Here is a 21,875-nt window from a genome sequence, read left to right as displayed (position 1 = left end):
AATGTTATATATTATTTTGAGTATTGAAGCAACATAATTATAATTATGATGGATTGTGTAGAACGAATTTGAATAGAACCTCTGGAAGATTATAATTATAACTAAAAGGAATTCAAGAAGGAACAAGTAAAGCAGAGTCAATTCAGTCTATCATCACTGAGTCAATGGGTCTTTTGGGTTCTTTCTGAGCACTGTATGTTTGTGTGTGCAGAGACAATGAGTTGAGTCAACATTGACTGTTATTCCAGGGTGTTACGGGGGGAAAAGGCCCCCTCCCCTAAAATTTGCATTCAGGTACTAGTTGTATGACTGAGTATATGCAAAGGCAACCTCAAAAACCAACAGAATTCACCTAAAACCCCCCACCTAACTAACAAACATTTTCTAGGGGGCATGCCCCCCGGGTTTTCCTAGCTGTCCGCGTGCCTTATTTCCCCCCTCTACTTCAAAATCCTGTATGACACCCTGTATTCAGTAAAACCGTTGAAACTTTGGTTGCCAATAAAGGACTTTAAGATCTCATTGCATAATGGAAAGGGAAAGGGGGAGCCATAGAAGCAACTACACTGTATACGTATATAACAACTCGGTAAAACTACACACAGTTTCCTTACGCTCTGTTAGACCAGATATCAACTACCGCACAATGCACGACTTACCTAAACGATCCAGACGAGTTGCCTCAACGAAGATACCACATTTGTCTAGAATCTCAGCCAAATCGATTGCCGATACATTTTCCCTTGATCTCGACCAATCAACGAAAAATTCAAAAAAGTGCTCAGCCATTGACTTCGAGCCAACATCATCAAATTGCTGTGTGTGGGGGGGGGGCACACATAGTGACCAGAGCACACATCCATACACATCCATTGTATGATTAGGTACCGGATATAATTATGAGCGTATGTACATGTACGCTTTGCAGTAAATATCTAGTAGTAATCAAGCTGTTTTGACTGGTCGTCGTTTTATGCTAGAAATTGCATGCTCTTTGCCAAACAGGGCAGTTAACGAGGAAAGAGGTAAGGCGGCTGGAAACAATTTCTTCAAAAGCATGCAATCGAATTAGCACGTGTAGAAGTAGGAAAATAGCCAACCAGCTAGTAAACTCTGGCATTTTTCTTCAGTTTGTAGATGAGAGAAGCAAGGACTCTTCGAGCCGCCCTCACGAATATCATAAATTGCTAGTAGCTCGAGGTCATTGTTTAGTTCTTGTTTGAGTATTTTTTCCCTAACATTTGAAGACTAAAATCGGATATATATATTAATTGTGACCACACGATCTTTACCACTTTTGCCATCTAGTTAGCTAGCAAGCGCTGTATAGTAGTTACTTTTATTAGTGCAACAGTATAAACACATAAAAGAATAGAAAGCAATGTCTCTCTTTCTCACAAAACATAATTTATGAGCAACATTGTATCGTAACCTTAAACTAAGATGTAATTTTACCTCTTCAGACTTTCCCAGTTCTTTCGCCAGCTTTCGGAGATCTCTCTGGGGTTTGTGTTTCACAACATTATCAGATATGGCTTTCAGTCGCTCAAATGTCAAGACATCTACAAGGAAAAAGAATAAAATGATTACTACGTACATGTCATTTCAGCAATTTACTAGCTAACCTAAACTGATGTTAAAGTGAGTACAGAAACTGTTAAAGCTTACCTTCATGGTAGACAGAATACGTTGCAGGGCCTTGATACGCAGCTGTCACCCACGGCAGCCTCTTTTCCTCAGCTTCACTAGTGTATTGCTCGCATTCCAAGCAATACATTCCAATACCACTGGTCCTCTTGATCTGGAATGGCAACAGATGACGCTTCTGTCTCTTTGAAGGGTTTGTAGATTGGAGTGGGCAAGGGACTGCAAGCTTGTATTGGAAATTCGGGGCCATCTGGTGAAATATGACCACACAGGCTGTCTTGATAACACTGTAGATGTGAGGCTTTACACTGCTGTTCTCATGATCTGGTTCCATGTCAACGGTAACTTGGACAACTCCACTTTGAGAGTAGGCGTTGCTGTTGAAGATGATACTGATGGTAGCCATACTTTCATCATACTCCTGATCACTTTCTGATGAAGATTTCACCCATTCAAATTGCACCATGTTGTAGGAATTGCACGTCTTTAACCTTATGGATTCACTATGCCTTGATTGAAGGTACTCAACAAATTTGCCAAGGTTGTGGAAAGGCACACTATCAGTGACGTAAGTGACGTATAGAGAATCAGGGTTGATTTTTTCTACGAGTTTATAGTCAGTGCGAACAGTTGGCATGAAAAACCACTTTCCGAACTCCCGTAGCTCCAGTTGAAGATTTGGAGGAAGAAATTCTGGCTTAATTTCTGTGATGATGTTTAGCGCTTCGAGTGCTTTCAAGCAGAACTGATAAGTAGACAACTTGTCCTCAGTTGTTGCAGACCAAATCTTCTTCGCTAACCTCTCAGTGACAATCCCAACCTTCGTCTTTTCGACCTACATGTACATACATGTACATAGATGTAGGTAAACATAGCTGACACAAGTGTTATTAAACAGCTAGTGTGTGATAACGAACAGACAAAAATATGTTTATAGGCCGAGAAAGGACCTACAAAGAGGATATTACTGTAAACATGCAGGCAAGTATTATAAAACAACTTGTGCATGCCTATAGATAATATAATTGTGTGAATGCCTAACGAATAATTGTAGCAGCCAACTGACCTCTGAGTCTAACCCCGCGGGATGACTCTTAGCGTGGAACTCTATGTAGTATAGAGTATCCATCTCCTGTATGAAGGCAGGTGGGTCAAGGATGATGTACTCCTTCAGGAAGGGAACTACCCCATCAGGTGAGCAAAAGAGTGAACCACAACTGAGAAAGACTAACAAGAAATCATCCAACTCTTTGGTACCTGTACATGTACAAGTACATGTAACGTATCGATTACACAGAATGATGCACACACACACACCACACACACACCCACGCACACACACACACACATTGACACAATATCTTTTAATACACTGAGCGAAATAAATCAATGTATGTCGCATTAGCCACAACACTTACTCATATTCACTATCCTAGCATACTCCAGCAGCTTCTTCCGTGAGATAAACATCAACTTCTTGTTATGAAGGAAACAGCGTAGAAAGAGGGCTTTGAGAGGCACCTCCACTTCGAACTGCTCCTTATGAGCATCTACGATATCCATAACTGCCTCTGTGTAGTGTGTAAACGTAACAAGACTGTCATGGTACTAGAAGATGACTTGTTGCATAATTATACAGTGGGGACACCTTCTTAGCTGAGAAAGAGATCAACCGTGGTATAAAGGTACTCAAAGGTCACCAATGAATCCTTATAACAAAGGCTAAAACCTATTTCTCCAAAGGAGTCTGCTATAAATTACACGATAAACATCCGTTTTCTGAACAATCAATTATTGATTCCACAATTCTGATACAATTAAATACTTCGAACTCACTTCTGACTTTCGTATTGTCGTCATCCACAGTGGCATTGACGTCTATAAACTCTTTGTACAAGACCTTTGCCAACCTGAGTTCTTCTGCTCTTCGCCTGACCTGCCGGTACACATTTTGTTTCCTCTTTGTGACCTCCTCATCATTGTGTAGCATGTCCTTGCTGGTAGCCACCATTATTGTACTGCACGAGGTAAGAAAAGTGGAAATAATACATGTACACTGTATAGATAAGACACCATACATTATTAATACCAGACCACAAAAACATTTGCACCGTTTGTTAGAGTTGCTAGGATTGGCCACGTGCATGTACAGTGCATGTAGCATTGTACTATACATGTAACTACATGTATAGTACTATGCATGTAGGATATACTGACAAACAGACACATACTCTATTAAAAATCAATGGTTGTAAGTATAATAATTATAAATATGTACGTATGCATGCTGCTTGCTGAAAATAAATTATGCACAGTATAGATAGACAAAGCTTGTGCACAAGGAAAAAAAATGTGTGGCTGCCACCTGCCTAGAATGTACTGTACATGCATGTACATATAATATACTTAGGTTTCTCCTTAGAGTAGCCTTGAATGCCCGAAACATATTGGAGGTAGTAGTCTCGAGCAGGAGAGAGAGTCATCAGTTGGTGGTCATTCCTTGGTGAGTATTTGTCACACAGAGAGGGAGAGGCTTCTATCTGAGGTGGCTTGCCTGCAAGTAAGAGGTGTGTACCCATCACACAAGTAAGCAATTGAACACATGCACCTTTACATCAACATGTACAATTCTGAAAATTGGGAGGTATAATTATGTACATAATAGTTACAGTAGACTCTCGTTAATCCGGTCACCCTTGGGACCATGCAGCTTGGCCGGAATAGCGAGGTGGCTGTATCTCAGGAAATAGCCGCGGCTTAAAAACGACCTTACCTCGAATCTAATGACTACTTTTGCGGTTCTTGTCTCGAGGATAATGAATCATTTAAGTGTAATCCAATTTTATTTGCTAAACCACACCCAAAATGTCATATCCAGCTGTAATATACGTATAAAATTACATTGAAAACCTTGTTTGGGACAGCCAGTACTGGCCGGTAAACGGAATAGCAAGTGGCCGTACTTCAGGGTGAGTTTTGTGCAGTAAACATATAGCTAGCATTCCGTGCCAAGCCAAATGGCCGGTATATCGAGGTGGCCGTACTTCAGAGAGCCGGAATAGCGAGAGTCTACTGTATATGTATTTTAGTACCTTAATGATGTATGAAAGGGTAATAAAATGCATTATGAATCACATGGCGCTTTTTTCTTTCTTCTAATGAAAATGTACTTTTGAGAGTATGCTGAGCAAGCTAAGCCCTTTTTTTAACTACATGTATCTGACTCCAACCTTAAAATTCATACTTCAGACAAATATTGCTGCAAATCCGGCAAAATTAGTACCCTAAAAGCAGAGAAAAATCTGAAAACGCCAAAATTACTACTCGTCTTTAATAGCAACCTTAAGGTATAAGGATCAACATAAGCACCATTCAGGGGACACACCACTCTACTCACATAGCACATCATCGGTTCCATAGAGGGCCAGATTGAGAGCATTGATCTGGATAATTCTGTCACAGTAGTGTGAGGTACATGTATGGAGTATGGGTACGATCTCAAACACAGCCTTGTTCATTCCCACGTCATAGATGTTGAGGAAAGTGAGGTCACTTTTGGCCAGCACACTCAACTTGTCTGTCCTATCCAGCTGGAAGATCATCTCACTGCATGTACATGTATATAGAGGCGTCATGTGTGTGATGTGTATGGAGGGGAGGGGGGTATCGAGAAGTGGTCTCGTATGTACATACAGTAGTTGAGGTACTGTGGATAGTGACATCACTACTTTAAATGCACACAGGGAAGAGCTTACGTACATGTACATAATAAGGGAAATAAGCGCACCTACATGTATACAACAATTTGCTTGTGCACAAAGACTGAGATGCAGATACGATATTTGACCCACTCACTTGATGTACTGATAGGTGGTCAAGTAGTAGTCGTGCATGTCTTTGTTCTTCTCCCCAAACAGTGGCCTGATGTTGGGCAGCTCTCTGTCGGTCATTCCCTTGATACTCTGACCTTGACTCGTCATCAGCTGAACCACCATGGTTGCTATGGCATGAGCCTGAGGAAAGACGAGAGACAACATACTACTGTACACAGAGCAAAACAAATTTAATTTATCATTCATGTCTTCACGCCTACATGTAAGTCAGCAAAAATGTCCTTAAGTACAATGTAAAGTAGGCCATTTAAAATTTACAGATGAATAATTAGGCTCATAATGGAAAAAAAATTATTTGAGATCAGCGATGGACATGCAGTGACATCACTCAAAGACTATTATAGACTGGCGTTTTTCAACAAACAAGCAAACAAACAGAACCTGATATTGTGACATAACCTGATGACATGACCTGATATTGTGACATAACCCCAGTGTGCACACGGACCTTAGGTTGCACAACTATATAAACGTTATTGCTACCAGCTAGGAGTACTCATACATGTTGCTACACACCTCAGCGTCCTGCTTGACTGCTTGTATGAACTCTCTCTTGAGAAAGTCATCACTATCTTGCCTCACAATGGCCTCGTACATCCTGAACCCTGGTATCTCATAGAACCTTTCCTTGGGATGATTAGACTGGTCTTGACCTCTCAGCAAGCTTCTTACCAGAGTTGTTTTACCTGTGTACAGTATGTGCCATTGGTTGATTGGTTGACATACAACAATATACTAAGTATACGTACACTATTATACATGTATGAACTTTTCTGATTAGTACACTCTACATAATCATTACAGGCCTAGTACATGGTACAACAATTGAGCCATGCATCAAGTGCATTGCAATCTACATGCATGTACATGCATTGTGTTTATACCTGAGTAGGGGAGGCCAGTCACTGCCAGTATGAACATTTTCACTCTCACACTGCGGTTCAGCATGACATTCCTAACGCTCTCGGGTGTCATCTCCAAACCCATATCTGCATGTACAATATAGAGTGTTGAGCAAATTGCAGTACAGAGGTACATACAGTCATGTATGTACATGTATACACGTAGGCCACAGCACTTCAAGAGGTCAGTCCACAATCTTAGAAGACCATGCACAAAAGAGATTACTACATGCATAATTGCATACTTAAGAAATGCATGCATGGTCATTCTAATTATACATGTTATATTTAGCAGTCAGTGGGGAGAGGCACTTGTACTATTGGCTATCGTACTTGTAGGTGCCATCTGGTCTCTAGGCATGCTTCTCAGCAGTTGTTGAGCCCTCGCTGAGATCTCTCTCTCAAATACCTCCCTCTTGGCATCAAGGAGGTCTGATGAAACAGCTTGACGGTCCACCTAGAGAAATGGACAACACAAATTGTTCAGTCGGCACAGAATGATTGTTATACACATTATAACACATACACACTACAATGAGTCTGACACATTTACTGCATGCAATGGAAGTGTATGAGTAACTGCAGATGCTAAAATATTGCACATTGACATAGAATGGACTAATAAATATAATTATTGTACCTAGTTTCCCAAAGAATAATGGGTGCAACGATTTCCCTAATTTCTCGTAACAGCTATAGTGCTTTTATTAGGGTCAAAGTACTATACAAACTACTAACTAAATTTGTGCATGCATGTTCGCAAGCGCTACTGCAACAAACCTTTTGCTCCATTTCTCTGAGCATGTTCTTTCGAGTGAGCTCATTGTGATGTCTCTCTTTACTCAAATCTATGCAAAAGAGCAACTATTATACTCTCATGTTTAAACTTCAAATGTAGTCTAAGCCTTGGTCGGACCTTCTTGCACACATAAATTGCAGACGTTCGTCACATTTGTCTGCAATGCTTTCAAATTGATACCGAGTGAGTACATACATGTACACATGTATACGTACAGTTTATAGAGCCACATGTACCGTATATGCTTGATCAGAGGCCGCAGCTACTAAATGTTTCATTTTGCTGGCGGAGGAGGCTACAATTCGAGAGAGGCCACTGTTTAAGAGCAGCGTTTATTAGCCCCAGCTAATTCAACAATTTAGTTTGTCATCAAAACTTCTTTTCACCTGCATAAACTCGAACTCTGCCAAGAGAAAGTTGTGAAGCACTAACAAGCCTCTGCTAACGAGCTGCTGCCTAGCTACATGTAGCTATCTGCTAGTATTATGGCTGCCACGTGCAGAAATGCTAGAATCAAAGTTCACTGAGGCTACTATTTGAGAGCGGCTACTAAATGTTTCATTTTACTAGCATGCAAGGGAGGCTACTATTTAGAGCGGCCTCTGATCAAGCATATACGGTATATAGGATCAATTATAATAGTGTCCTGTCTATAGAGCATTATTGCCTGCATGCATAGATGTGTATGACGTTGCATCGGGACTCAGCATTGTTCGTGTGTCGTCTGTGGGGGGTCAATTTAATCTGAAGTATACTGTCTATAGGGCATATTGCCTGCATACATAGGGTCAATTTAATCTAAAGTATATAGTTCATTGGATCCTGGGTCTTGAATTGAGTAAAATGTACATGTATAATTAAGGGTGCTCAGGGTTTCATACTTTTTAGCTGGGAGGGGGAAACGTTTAATTCAGGGGGGTCTGGGGTCGTTCCCCAGACTTTTTTTTTTATCTGAGGTGCAATTTGGGATTTTTGTGTGCTTCAAACCTTACTTTTAATAGAGATTGTGGACGGTTTTAAAAGAAAAGTCCTACATTTTGTTATGACACCATTCATTTTTCATTTTTCTGGGGGGGGGGGAATTTTGGCTGTGGGTAAATCCTCCCAGGGCCCCCCCCCCCCGAAACCCTGGTGCTATATATACTTGTACATCACAGACAATCACCTTCTTTGAGCTTGAAGTTCTCTGCGCTGAGCCTCTGTGCGGTCTGCTTGGCCTCAATGGCATACTGCTCAGCTTTCTTCTTGAGCTCTTTGTTCTTACGGAACTCCGTTTCCAACCGAGTACGATCCATGTAGGAGAGGTCAGCGTCAGCAGGAATTTCCTGTGAGGAAATTGTATTTGTTTAATAATCCTGCATATAATTATCAACGACGGGGAGCGATTGTTACTTCGATTGCTAGGTTACACGTACATAGACAATCAGAAATTAGTTACGCACAAGACTAAGATACTATATATGTACATTTTTAAACATTCAATTACAAACACCATCCATTCTCTAAAATAATAGTTAATTTTCGAATCAAAGGAAAGATACCCACCCATGCATAATTATACTCACCAGTGAGGACTGCAGAGTAAGGTCGTGAATCCTCGTCTCCAGATCAGCAATCCTACGATAGGCCTTCTTCAATTCATCCTTCATTTCACTGGTCTCGTCTTTCTGACTGGAGACCGGCTGGGGAGCTTGGGTCTTGTGAGAGCTCTGAGCAGGGCCGGCCCTCTTCTGAGACCGACTGTGAGCCTGAAAATGAAGTACGTACATTGTACATATTGAAGGTGATTTTATAGAGAATTGGCCTAGAATAAATGGCAGATTGAGTGAAACTGTCATACATGTAGGTACGTGTACGAAACGCTCCCATTAATAGCCAACAGGATAGTACTGGTTCTTTAGTACATGTACCTCTTTGTCTTTATTAGCAAGATAACTTGACAATAACTCCACAAATGGATCCTACAATTTGAAACAATAGTGAACAAGAATCAGCATGCATATAGAGATTAACGTTGAGTGACAGAGTCAACGGAAGTACGACAAGCGCACATTATGAAAGACAAAAAATTAAGTTCAACTTCAACCTTCAACTCACCCCGTTGGCTGACTGTAACTGGGAGGGAGTGAGCAAGTCCACAATCTCCGTACACTTGAGCTCTTTAGCAATGTCCAGTGCTGTACGACCATCCTACATGAGTGCATGAACTAAGTCATCTACACGCACATAATATCATGTAATCTCTACACGCACATAATAATACCAAAACAACCGTACTACTTCACATTATGAGACTGACACATCTGGAAATGCTCAAAGAGTGAAGGAGGCTTCCCAAATAAACTGAGGCTTCTGAAACGACATGGGACCCTGGTATATAAAGCTCATGCAGGCCTCTACATGTATTTACTATCTATACCCAAGACATGGCCTCTATTCAAGGCAGTCCTCAATACAAGCATACAAATAAACTAAACCATATTTCATCACGGACCCTGCTTCGTGTGTTGATGTCGGCCTTTGCTAGGACCAGTTCCTTCACCACACGAAGGAACATGCCAATGGTGGCCAGCATCAATGCCGTGTGTCCCCTCTATAAGTATGTGTGTGTGTGAGTGTGTGTGTGGGGGGGGGGGGAGTATAAATACTACCTGCTTAATATTATCGAACCAGTTTCCAAGTGCATGGGCATTCATAATATTATGTTGTTAACACCACTCTACCGTGCCACACCTCTTTCTCCTTGAAGTCCAATATAGCAGACGCTCCAATCAAGATCTGAACCAGTACAGCATTACCTTCCCTAGCGGCTATCATCAGAGCAGTGAGACCTGTGTGCCAAAAAGTGTGTGTTAAACACCAAAACCAAGCGTCATAAAAACAATGATAATCACATTCTCTATAGACACTACACAAAGCATACTGGAAACAGATATAGTTACATGTAATGTGCTTATATAATTATATATTCATGTATACTGCTATATGTATACATGTACATGCAGCACACAGCACGACCACCGTGATGGTCTGAAGACTCGCCTTCATTGTCTTGCAGGTCAACGTTAGCCCTGAGTCGTATAAGCTCCTGCATAAGTTCCTTCCCACCTTTCTCAGTGTGGGCCATAAGTGGAGTCACTCCATTCCTCTCTCTCGAGTCAACATCAGCACCATTGGTCACTAGTGAACGAAGCTGCTCTACACTGGTCACAGTGAACAGCTTTGCGTTCTGTAATAGTTAGAGACATGAATTATAGTTTGACCAGCAATGTTCATGCTGCTAAACATTAATGTCATGTGCACTAGCTAGCAAACAAAATTAATGGTCATGCAGATAACAGCATAATTATGGCTCACTCGTTCATTGACTTTCTTCAGAGCTTTGACCAGTATGGGCACCAGTTCATTGTGCTCTCTGTCCACTGCCTCCTCGAGAGGGGTTTTGGACGTCTATAAAAAAATAAGGGGTGCATGAGGAGATATTAACTTGTATATGTAAGTTAAAATCAAGGAAGAGGTAAACAAATTATATAGGCATCGCATGTGGTGTTGGTCACTATCAATGAAGAGAAGCCTCTGCACCCATCAACAATGTTTTTTCAGTGATTGCCCTGATTCTCACTTTTGAACAAGGCTTGACAACATCAGCCTTGTGCTCCAGAAGAACCTTGACTACTTCTTTCTGGCCTTTCTCACATGCTCTGTACAGTGGAGTAACTCCATCCTGTGAGCCAAAGGTGTGGATTAAGTGTATTTTCACAATAGAGACCATCCTCCATACAAACTTTGGATGGACAAAAACCAAAATGTGGTGCACACTGCGGGACAACGTGGCACAGAGTTTAACCCTTAGCTAACAGCTAGTGACTTACGTATGTCAAATACAATCTAGCTGCATACACGATTTGGTTGTGACCGGAACATAATTATAATAGAAATGGTGATCCCATCTCACCCTGGTAGTGTCATTTGGTTTGGCTCCATTCTCCAATAGGTACTCAGACACCATGCTGAAACCTTTGCTGGCTGGGTCCAACAGTATAGGACAGCCAAACTGAAGGAGGTGTCGGAGTATGCAATGAATTTCTATACATCAACTGATCGAAATGGTGACCACAATAGCTCTGTACAGTCAGTTACCATATAATTATGGCAGGACTACAGCATTTGACACAAAGAGCGTGAAAACCAGCTATAATAGCCCTACTTACCCTGTTCTTAGTATTAATCTCAGCGATAGCTCGAGGGTTGCTCAGCAACAACTTGAGCACCTCATAGTTACCAACACTGGCAGTGACAAACAGTACAGTGGCCCCCTCTACATCTGTATGGCTAACTGAAGCCTTCTTTGCCAGAAGGTAGCTCACTATGTCTTTGTGACCCTCCTTCGAGGCTATCATCAGTGCTGTCTCATCTTTCTGGAGTACGTGCATGGGAAATATACTTCAGCACCCATTATTATTAGTACATGTAGGAATTCAAGCAAGATGATTTCCGCATTGTTTGTTGAGAAACAGTGGATGTACTGCAGTATTAAATCTATCAGAATGCAGCAATTACATTGCTAAATTTAAGACAGGCATGCATGGGCTTGAAGTATGCCACTAAGACTTCATCTCACATTTAAGCTCTCAAGCAAAGTACAAGTCAACAGACTAACAGCAAACCACACACCTCAGACAGAACAGTATCAACGTCCTTGAGGTTGCTGTCGATGATTTTCTGCACAGTGTCACTGTCTCCCTTGGTAACTGCCACCCTCAGTTTCTCACGTAGGTCATAGGTCATTAAGCCTAATTAATACAATTGCCATGTTGCATGATGCATGCTAGGTGTGCAGAAAACTAGAAGGAACCCCAAAGGAAGAAAAATACCATTAGTACATATACAGCTTAATTTTGCTATATATTTTCAGCTCCCAACGACTGTAAGAGTATCCTAAGGTCTAACAATAACATATGACTGCTAAAATTGCACCACCATCTACTCAGAGGATCCCTTCAGCTACGCTGCCAATGTACATGTATGTACCTAATGGTTGAACATTAGTCGGCAAGGTGGCCTGTGCCTCCATTAGGTCACTCCGGAAGCTCTTGACGGAGGAGCCCAGTCCAGCCATTAGTTCTGTGCGAGGTCTAGTGCTCTTTGATGAATGGTAACCCCCCGATGAGCTTGAGGGGGGGCCAAAATTGGTAGTGGCCGCTTTAGAAGGGAACGGAATGCCGTAAATATCATCCCCTGTGTAGAAGATGAAGGACTAACAGACTGCACAATATTAAAAAGATTGCACTGTTAGTGTATTATGCATTAAGTATTGCTTGGCCTATCATTACAACAAACGTGGTATAGCAAAGTTTCTGCTCAACCAGTACACACATTCCCTGGCACAAGCCCATGACAAAGGTAGGACTAGAATGTCACTCAGTGATGTTCCCAGAATTGTCCGAGTGGTGTCTATATTGAATCTTTAATCTCATAGCCATTTATGTTGTAAACTGAAGTGGTTACATGTAGTACCAACCACCAGTGTGAACACATCCCTGCGTTAATAATTTTAGCCGCAGCTTGAGTGAAAATAAGATTTTTTGGGTTTTACATATAAAACTAAGCAATCTTTTAAAAGAGGAAAGCAAGCGCAAGTCTAAGCCAGCAGATGAGCAGGCCAAGACAAAAGTTGAACAATAGAAGGTCCGATAAACTCACTGGTAAAGACCTACCACTGTAATTTGTTGGCCACCTGTGCGTCTTTAGAGATCATGTAATTATGTTGAACGAACCATCAAAATGGTAGTGGACAACATGATATCAGCAAGCAAACAAGCAACAACATATTTACAAGCAGCTACAACCACAGTAAACAGTACTCTCTAGGGTGTGTGTGTGTTTCTCTATACGCACCTGCATCCTGAGAGTATAGCAACAAGCATACAACATACTTACAAGCATGTGAGCTTACTTATCTACAACCACAGTACACATGTATTCTCTGAAGACGTGTGTTCTAATTAGAGTGCTTGTGTGTGTTTCTCTACACACACCTGCTGAGGGTGCTGAGTGGTAGATGTCTGAGTCGGTATCTACGGCAGGCAGACTGTCCGATGCTGATCTCATACTGGCTGTAGCGGTCGTTTCCTCAGATTGTGGGGGCTTCAGAGACTCCAGTATCTGGTAAGAGGTGTCGTCCTGTGGTTGCATGGAACAAAGGTTATTGATTGAGTGTATTTATACCTCACCACACCAATATACATAATTATGATATGAAGTACTTACACCACTGTAGTATCCAGTGACAGACAAGCTCCTCCCCGTAGACAAGGGCTCATCAAGGACACTGACAGGCCATTCCAAACTATCACATGTCCGCTTTGCTGACTCTTCCAAACCTAAAAAAATGTGCGTTACCTAGTGCTCATATTTTCACAATAACATGTTATATACTTAGTCTAGCTCAGCATTTAGTATGTACGTAATTCTCGAAAGTATTGGTGTGTACAGATAGTGCTTAATGATCGTGTCAGCATATGGCCACTGTTGATATGCATGTACGACACTACATGTAGGTGTTTTGTCTAGCTTAGGATCACTATACAAAACTCACCAACACTTTTAAGAGTAAGTAGCATCTCCCTCCAAGTCAGACTGGGTTTAGCCTCCAAGACCTTTCTAAACATCTCTCGTTTTCTCTTTAGATCATTATTATTCGCTCCCTTGACATTTTGGAGTGTGCTTGCATTTAAACCCAGAGCCAATCCAATATCGAACCATTTGTGGTCGGTGTCAGGGATTGAGAAGAGGTCGTGGATAGGGGGCTCTGAGAGGTGATAGAAGAAGTAAATATACCTTCGTGCATTGGCTTGACGGAAAGACACAAGCTGGCCAGTGTTTATTTTATAGCATGCACGATGGCTGCTGTTGTTTTTCTGTAGCTAGATATAAATGTTATGTGATGGCCGGCCACTGTACTACCGTTGTTCTAATCAATATTATGTGAAATTTAACTCTAATTTGGAACCATTCCGAAATGTTAATGTGGTGCTTAGCTAATGAGAATGCACATAATTATATAGACTGTATACCTCTATTGCAGTGATGTGATTATTAGTTATGTATTGGAATGTCGACCAGTACACGCATGCATAGAGGACTTTTACATATAATTATGCAAGTAAATAGCATGCAAAAGATAGCTCTTTGTAGAGGGTTATTTATCAAGACCAAGGTGGCAAGAAAAGGTACCTGGCTAAATCCTTCAAAACGAGACTGAAAACAAGGAGTGCATGGAAATACGACTCTGACTAGTGGAAATGTCCATAGTGCAATGAATTACAGAAACAGAAAAATTGCAAAAATACACAAGCCATTCTCCATGTCTCGGGCTGCTCAGCTCTAATTCTTTGTCTCCTTGATTAGAGATGACACTTGGGAGTCAGTAAAAGTTCTTGTCTTTATTATATCGCTAGGATTTCTATACAAAAATCACCATTTACTATGTAAACTGCACAATCTGTTTGTATGTGTACTCCAAGATGGCGGCTATCAAAATGCAACATCAGAACCACACCCACTGCAAATAGCCTCAAGAAGTTCTTTAAAGCAATCATACCATTGAATAGTATTGCTTATACTACTAGACTAGGTAGGTAGGACCACAGATACTACATCTTGAGACTGAGAGGCCAGTTCTTTATGAGCTCAGTCTGAGGCTCCTGCTCCAAGTACGCACCATTTCTAGGTTCTAATTACACTATAAATTAGAACGATTACCATACGTATAGTAGCAATAATTACAAAGATATCCACCTACTAAAGTAATAAGAGGTTAGATCTAGATGTACATCATATCAGCACTTCAAGAAAGGGGGAGAGTGGGAATTGCATGTGGTGTAGAATCAGAATGAATGACTCACTTGAATCCACGTTAGTTGCCATGATGCTCACTTTGGAGTCTACTGTAAGTATTTTGTGTGTGACACAACAGTAGAGCTTATAGCTAGCTAGCTGGTGACAGTACAGGTGATTCTCCCCTTCTTTTGGCAGTACAGTCAAGAGTGCATAAGAGAGAAGAGTGTCGAACTACTGATACTTCTACACAAACACTGTGCACAAAGTAACGTGACATCCTGTCAATTGCACGTGAGCAACTCGCAATTGATGACGTTTGCGCATAATTACGCAACGCACAAAAGTTGTTAATAGTGAGTAAACAGTGCAAGTGAAGAGGATCAACTCGACTATTGTCTCTATTTAGATGATTTTTGTGAAGAGATCGTCTCCTATCAGTGTGCAGTGAGCAGCTCCACAAGCTCTGAACGTTGAACGGGAACAACTAGCTAGAATTGTTCGATTACCACACCCCTAAAAACGTCACGGTTAACATTTACTAGGAGATTACTAGTAAATTTACAATACTTTATCACGTGCGAGTCATGTTACTTTGTGCACAGTGTTTGTGTAGAAGTATCAGTAGTTCGACACTCTTCTCTTCTTATGCACTCTTGGTACAGTGTTGGCGGCTAATTAATTACGTACATGTACATGTAGATGTGTAGATTTTGCTGGTAGGGGTAGGGCTAGGGGCCCGGGGGCGGGAGGTTTCCCAGGGACTTTTTTAAAATTTACTGTTCTAGTTCTGCAAGTGGAAGGGCGTGGTCTCCATTTAATAAGTATAAAAGCACCACGAGGTTGCTCTGCATCACGTACCTATATACCTCTGCGCTTGTGCTCCTCCGAGCTCCACATCCTCTCTGCTCTGGGCTAAGCTGCTGAACTACAAGACATGAAGACTGCACTATTTCTTTTGGTTCTCATTGCCATTGGGAGCTGCGTTGTAGCTGTGAATGCTCTAGGTATTTATAACCTCAGATTCAGTGCATGCGATTTATTTTATTTTATTCTAGTGGCAAGATAAATGCATGTGCTGCACATGCTAGCTGCATTCCCTCAGCTAGATCTATTACTCCCACGCCAATGATAATCTATTGTCGATGTCATTTAATAGATTTCACCCTGAAGAGATATGGCGGGAGAGTACTTGCCAACAGCGTTATAGACATCAGTCGAGTTGGTCGTGAATACAGGCCTTACTACTACTACTACTATCGTACAACCTATACTAACGAAGGACCTCTTGTGTGCCACACTGAAACTCCTAACTGCTGTCGTGATGTTGATGATCCATTTGAAAACGAGGAGAATGGAGAGTGGTTCTATCCCGACGGGCAGGTTAGTGGCTATAAATAAACTGTGTATATACTATTATGTTCTTAGGTTCTAAGAATTGAATATCTATAGATCTATAACTGATTGATTGATTGTATGCATGCTTGCACTGCATGGCACCTGCTGCATGCATGTCATGTTACTAGTTAAATGTATTCTGCAGGTTGTTGGCAGTTCCCAGCAGTACTACAACTTTTATGTGACCAGAGCACGCCAAGAGCTCCATCTGCACAGTTATTCCGCCAACAGCCCAACTGGAGTGTACTGCTGTGATGTTCGGAGTGTCAATGGCTCGGGCAACATCACTGCTGAGTATGTATCCGAAACAAACTACACAAGTATCAACTCTTCCACTAGCAAGTGTGTCGGATTGTACACTTATTGTGAGTATAAACCATGCATGTGTTGTATTTCCTATGAGGACTCTCATACATACTGCATGACTTAGTTTAAGGCCCTGCATGTACATGTATTTGATTGAGCTAACGTTATTCTCCCATATATCTATACACAAGGAATGTTGCCTACAGTTACAACATTATTTCTACAATGTGAAAAACTTTTTGACAATGATTATTTTTGCGAGTTAAACTTTTGTGATCAGGCAAAAAAATGATTAATTGTACCATTATCATACAAGTACCAGAATTATTAGGTCTGCAATATTATTTTTCAATGGTACTAGTACATGCATGTAGATATTAATGTACCATGTGCTCTTTGTCAATAGTTTATAATAATGCTTACCGTAAACTTGTTGATGATGCGCATTTTGTTTTTTAACGTACTGTATAGTGGATACTTTTCGTTGGTGTGCAAACTTTCGTATTTTAAATATTCATACAGCTCAGGATAGTGACGTTGAATGTATTGCGGTAGAATAATTTCGTAGTTTTAATTCTCGTATGATGCTATGATTATACAATACAAGAAAATAACCTGCTATACGGTATCATTGCATTGTATACAGCTCAGTTACGACTCTGCCGTGATTTCTCAATTGGCAATGGATTGGTGACGTATGACTCTCCTTATATTCCTGGGAGAGTGGCTAGCATCTCTTGCAACCGAGGATTTAGCTTGGTTGGTAGTTCTGAACGGACTTGCACCAACGGAGGATGGAGTGGAACAACACCCAATTGTGTCTGTGAGTGCTCATTATCTGTGATGTGCCCAGTTCATCGTGGCTATTTTTAATCCTCAATCTCAATTCAACCTAAATTTGCGTATTTATTTTCTTACACGTGGTAAACTATAGGCATAGTCATTTGTGTCTATATATATATATAGACGTGTTTTACTTAGTATACCAACCATATTCTTGAACTATAATACTGAAAGTGCATTACTGGCTCTTAAATAATTAGGCCACAGCTAGCTTATGTGATGCAAATGAAGGGTGCATGGTTATGTCATTAAAATAATTATAGCACTAAGCACCTGCATATACATCTCCAATTTAATATAGATGATTGCGGGCCTCTACCAGTCCCAAGAAATGGACGTGTGGATACCTCTACCGGTACGACAGTAGGGAAGACGGCCACTTACAGCTGTAACGAAGGCTACAATTTGATTGGCAGTTTAACCCGAAACTGCCAATACCAATACAATTCTTACAGCAGATACAGCAGTTACCGATATACGGGTGTTGACTGGTCTTCATCTGCACCAATATGTGTGGGTAAGTTCTTCAACTTTGGTAGACCTACATGTAAGGCGTACTCTATAGAGTATTTTTAACTACAATGTATGCATGACGGGTAAGCACTGGTTTCAATGGACCATGCATGCACTTATTGGCTATATAAATTGAAGTATCACGTTGTCAAGGTCACAAGCGTGTAATAAAAGGTGTGCCCCTTTCGTGTTATGTTATACTTATTGTTCACTACATCAGAATCAATAAGTGTTATATACCCACTGGAATGAAAAATGTTGCTACCTAAGCTACCTCACCATGGATATATACAACTAGCTAACAGTCTCGAACGAACGGCAAGCTTTGTGCATATACATGTAGCTTGTAGCCAGTGCTAAGCTTCTAGCTCCACGCACTAACTTGTCCAGTGAGCCCACCCTTTCTCCAGCCTTCCTGGTATTTAGTGAGCCCACCCATCTAACTTTTCTTTGGCCGTATAGATCTAGCATGAAATCAGTGTGCCCGGAGTTTACGGTAGTTAAACCCCACCCAGTTGCTATGGTACCGACTCCAAGTAGGGTATAATATCAGGTCACGTAGCCAGGTATGATTTGTTAAGGGTCGTCGTCATACAAAACACATAATATACAGTATAATTACCCGAGGCACGCGTGGGCAGCCATTGGTATAGTAGTCTGTTGGAATCTACTCACCTGGATGCCACAGCACTGCGTTTACAGCATGGATAGCCCTCACACAACAAGTTATTAAATATTGGCAGATTTTGATGTTAAAGCTTGTTGTCAAATAAAAGCAAGCAAAAGCTATCAAGCTTGAACTTGCAGGTTTGCAGCTAGCAAACTACACGTGGCCTTTCGAGGTATTATTTACAGCTGATTTGACAGGAGCAATGGAACAGGGTCACTACGGTAGAAAGCTAGAATTATGATTTTGTGGTTGTTGCCTCAGCCCCAGAGCATACTCCACAGGAGCCGTACATTATTCTAAGATTCTTTGCTGCCTTTGTTGTTATTCTACTCCACAATGCATGTACTATAATTATTCTAAAACTCCAATCTCAGCATGCCTCTAGCTCTTGTTATACTTGTTACTTAGCCAGTATTTAATTGTTACACTCTTTTGGTTCCTGTAGATCATGTCAACAGCCGAGGGTTAGCACGTCAGTGCTCTAATTATAGCATGAGAAATTATATGAGGCAACTCGCCCTCGTGCTTGCATGGGCCTACGTATATATTTCATAAAACACTCGCGGTCTCGTCTATATCTATTACTAGTCACACTTCAGTATACTATTTACATACATCTGAATTTTTCCTCACAGATGAGGCAAAGATGCAGCTGATGTTTTCACCTACTCCGGGTAGCTGCTTGGAGTGGGAAGTAAGTATGTGCGTGGTCGTAAGTATTTGAACACGGTAAGTTTAGGCAAGCTTTTGAAGCAGTGACAGTAAATCAGTTCTCGGATACTGACTCAGTGATCTGCATGAATGTAGCAGTATGGTGAACCACGTACTATAGCGCCATTAGCCTATACCAAGCCAATAATCTGGCCGTAATTGATTGTGTATGGGAACCAGAAACAAGATTTTGCACATTTTTTCCTGCTTCTCGGCATGCTTCCTCCTGTAAAAGTTTCTGTAATCAAATAATTATAGGTCTGCATGTGTAGTGTTCTTACAATATTTTTATGCCTTAGGCGTAGCCGCACCAGGGATACGGTAAAGCTGATTGTCTGTCTGATTTTTATTCATTAAACTAAAGCTTCTTTCTCGAGTTGTGGTTACCGTATATCTTCTAATTTATCGGACAGCAAAAAATAATTATTTTGGAAATTGTCCGGGTATAATTGGAACAGATTTTTATAGAGCATGCGAAGTGTCCGGAATAATTAGAACAAGCAAGCAGCTGCATGCGAGCTAGCTAAGTTTAATAGAACAGGGTACGACTGAATAGTTGCACTAGCTATTTAAAACTAGCTACTCAAAGCTATCTAACTGCAGCACTCTAAGTCTTACTTGCCGTCAATGAATGGTAACTCAACTTTTCAAAGTATTGTCCGGATATTTAGAACAAATGTAATATTAAAATACTGGAGTGTCCGTTGTATTAGAACAACGAAAATTGCCCAAAAGAGTGTCCGGGGTAATTAGAAGTGTCCTATAAATTAGAAGATATACGGTACTTACTTTTACTTATAGTGAAGGCTGTTGCAGTCTCTTCAGAATTTTTTATACCATCATCTGATTAGCACAGCGCAGCTTGTATCACTCGTTTTATAACTCAAAATGTCTTCCATGGTAAAGCTATTATAAGTATTTAGGAATCTTGTAAATTCCATTCATGGTGCTTTTATAAGAAGTCCCAATTGCAAACTGTATGAACAGGCAGGCGTATAGGCGGTTGATCTATGTATGAGAGTACACTAACCATGGCATTTGCTTTTTATACAGGAATCCAGGGCCAATAGGATCACGCTCGCTTTCATTGGAGCCATTGAAGAAGTGCTACTCAATTATGCATCAATTGCTCTGCCACATATCAATTTTGCAAATTTGACACACTCTCCATTTTCGGTAGAAAGGAGTTTCTTCAGTTGTCGTTCATCCCAGACTGAGGCCCACTTCAGGTAAACATTATCGACTAAGATAACTATGTAATACTGTAAGCAAGCATTGCACACAGCTATAGTAACGGCTTATACAAGCTTAAAAATTGGCATGGGTTTAATGATTAGCCGGAAATTCCATTTATCAGATATGCTCGACGATACTTATAGCTTCCGAAATTGGCATGAACCATTAATTTTTTTGTTTTTCTTGCTAGGACCACTTTATTCGGTCTGGAAGATGTATCTGCTCATGAGATGGTCAAAGTCATTCAACGTTGGGTCTCCTCTGGTCCATCTGTCAAAATTCAGTGGTATGTTGTTGACATTATCAAGAGTTGCCCTGTGGCTATACCCTCCGATGTCTATGCCGAGTGTGTGAGTCCTGACATGAAACAGTGTTGGGAGAAATGCGATGATAAGCCGCAGTAAACCACTACATGTATATAACCTGTGGATAAAACAATGAATAGTATTATTATTATCATTTATGGATATTCAACCTTCGGTGTGGACACTAGTCTGCAGTCGTTTCGTTTGGCACAGATTGCTAGCTTGATCTTTACTGCACAAAACTCGCCCTGAAATTTGGCCATTGGTTATTCCGTATACCGGTTAGTTATGGCTGCTCCAAAGTATGCGATTTTATATTTTATACGTTTATTATGACTGGATAATGGCGTTTTGGGTGTGGTTTGGATTAATTTGGGGTTTAGTGTAGTCTACAGCCTTGAGTCAAAGCTGTGTGTACATCTAGGCCAACGTGCACGGGTTAGCTTTTGCTTGCTTTTATTCAACAATGAAGCTTTAACAGTGGCGGATCCAGAGGGAGATCCCAGGGTGCCATAGAATTTTCAGTCTAGCTATTATGGCTCTAGTACAGCTACCATGGAGCTAGTTTAGTTTTGCACCTATTGTAATTTGATTCAATGATTGTACCTGTTGTTTTGATGTATCAATTGCCAAAACTCTGAATCGTCCTATATAGTTGACTGTTTGTACTATATCGTAGCAGCTCGAAGTGTATAAGATGAGACTTCCCCTGGTTGAGAATTGGATTTTCGCTAGTCTTATACCGGAAGTGGGCGTAACCGCTCAAAAATGTTGCGCTCCGTGCGACTTACTCTGCACTCGTTGTTTGGAACC

The 21,875-nt window shown here is 41.0% G+C and overlaps 2 protein-coding genes across 4 annotated transcripts; one reads left to right on the top strand and one right to left on the bottom strand.

Moving 5' to 3' along the window:
- Positions 1–34: 34 nt before the first annotated feature.
- LOC135338431 (uncharacterized) lies at positions 35–15,814 on the bottom strand. Of its 3 annotated transcripts, XM_064534555.1 has the most exons (33): positions 15,747–15,814; positions 15,149–15,284; positions 13,840–14,052; positions 13,512–13,624; positions 13,280–13,424; positions 12,273–12,479; positions 11,916–12,034; positions 11,453–11,659; positions 11,197–11,295; positions 10,864–10,965; positions 10,599–10,691; positions 10,284–10,470; positions 9,975–10,072; positions 9,736–9,834; positions 9,339–9,431; positions 9,152–9,202; positions 8,807–8,989; positions 8,407–8,566; positions 7,909–7,965; positions 7,223–7,290; positions 6,776–6,899; positions 6,425–6,529; positions 6,057–6,226; positions 5,503–5,660; positions 5,045–5,253; positions 4,054–4,201; positions 3,484–3,665; positions 3,066–3,218; positions 2,714–2,904; positions 1,669–2,482; positions 1,456–1,562; positions 660–816; positions 35–191 (listed from the first exon to the last, which is right to left on the bottom strand). In XM_064534555.1, exons 2-33 carry the CDS (start codon positions 15,168–15,170, stop codon positions 154–156), a joined length of 4,872 nt encoding a protein of 1,623 aa, XP_064390625.1. In that variant the 5' UTR covers positions 15,171–15,284; positions 15,747–15,814; the 3' UTR covers positions 35–153. The 3 variants fall into 3 exon arrangements, with proteins under 3 accessions (XP_064390625.1, XP_064390639.1, XP_064390630.1); XM_064534569.1 differs by lacking the exon at positions 7,909–7,965; XM_064534560.1 differs by lacking the exon at positions 9,152–9,202.
- Positions 15,815–15,925: 111 nt separating this feature from the next.
- Positions 15,926–21,395, top strand: LOC135338489 (sushi, von Willebrand factor type A, EGF and pentraxin domain-containing protein 1-like). Its single transcript, XM_064534639.1, has 8 exons — positions 15,926–16,087; positions 16,240–16,463; positions 16,624–16,843; positions 17,431–17,607; positions 17,929–18,144; positions 19,446–19,504; positions 20,575–20,750; positions 20,948–21,395. Exons 1-8 carry the CDS (start codon positions 16,018–16,020, stop codon positions 21,159–21,161), a joined length of 1,356 nt encoding a protein of 451 aa, XP_064390709.1. The 5' UTR covers positions 15,926–16,017; the 3' UTR covers positions 21,162–21,395.
- The last annotated feature ends 480 nt before the right edge of the window (positions 21,396–21,875 follow it).

The sequence above is a fragment of the Halichondria panicea genome, chromosome 1 (genome assembly GCF_963675165.1).
Source record: "Halichondria panicea chromosome 1, odHalPani1.1, whole genome shotgun sequence".
Taxonomy (NCBI): Eukaryota; Metazoa; Porifera; class Demospongiae; order Suberitida; family Halichondriidae; genus Halichondria; species Halichondria panicea.
Note: the sequence above shows the minus strand (reverse complement) of the source record. Positions and strands in the feature narration are given on the sequence as shown.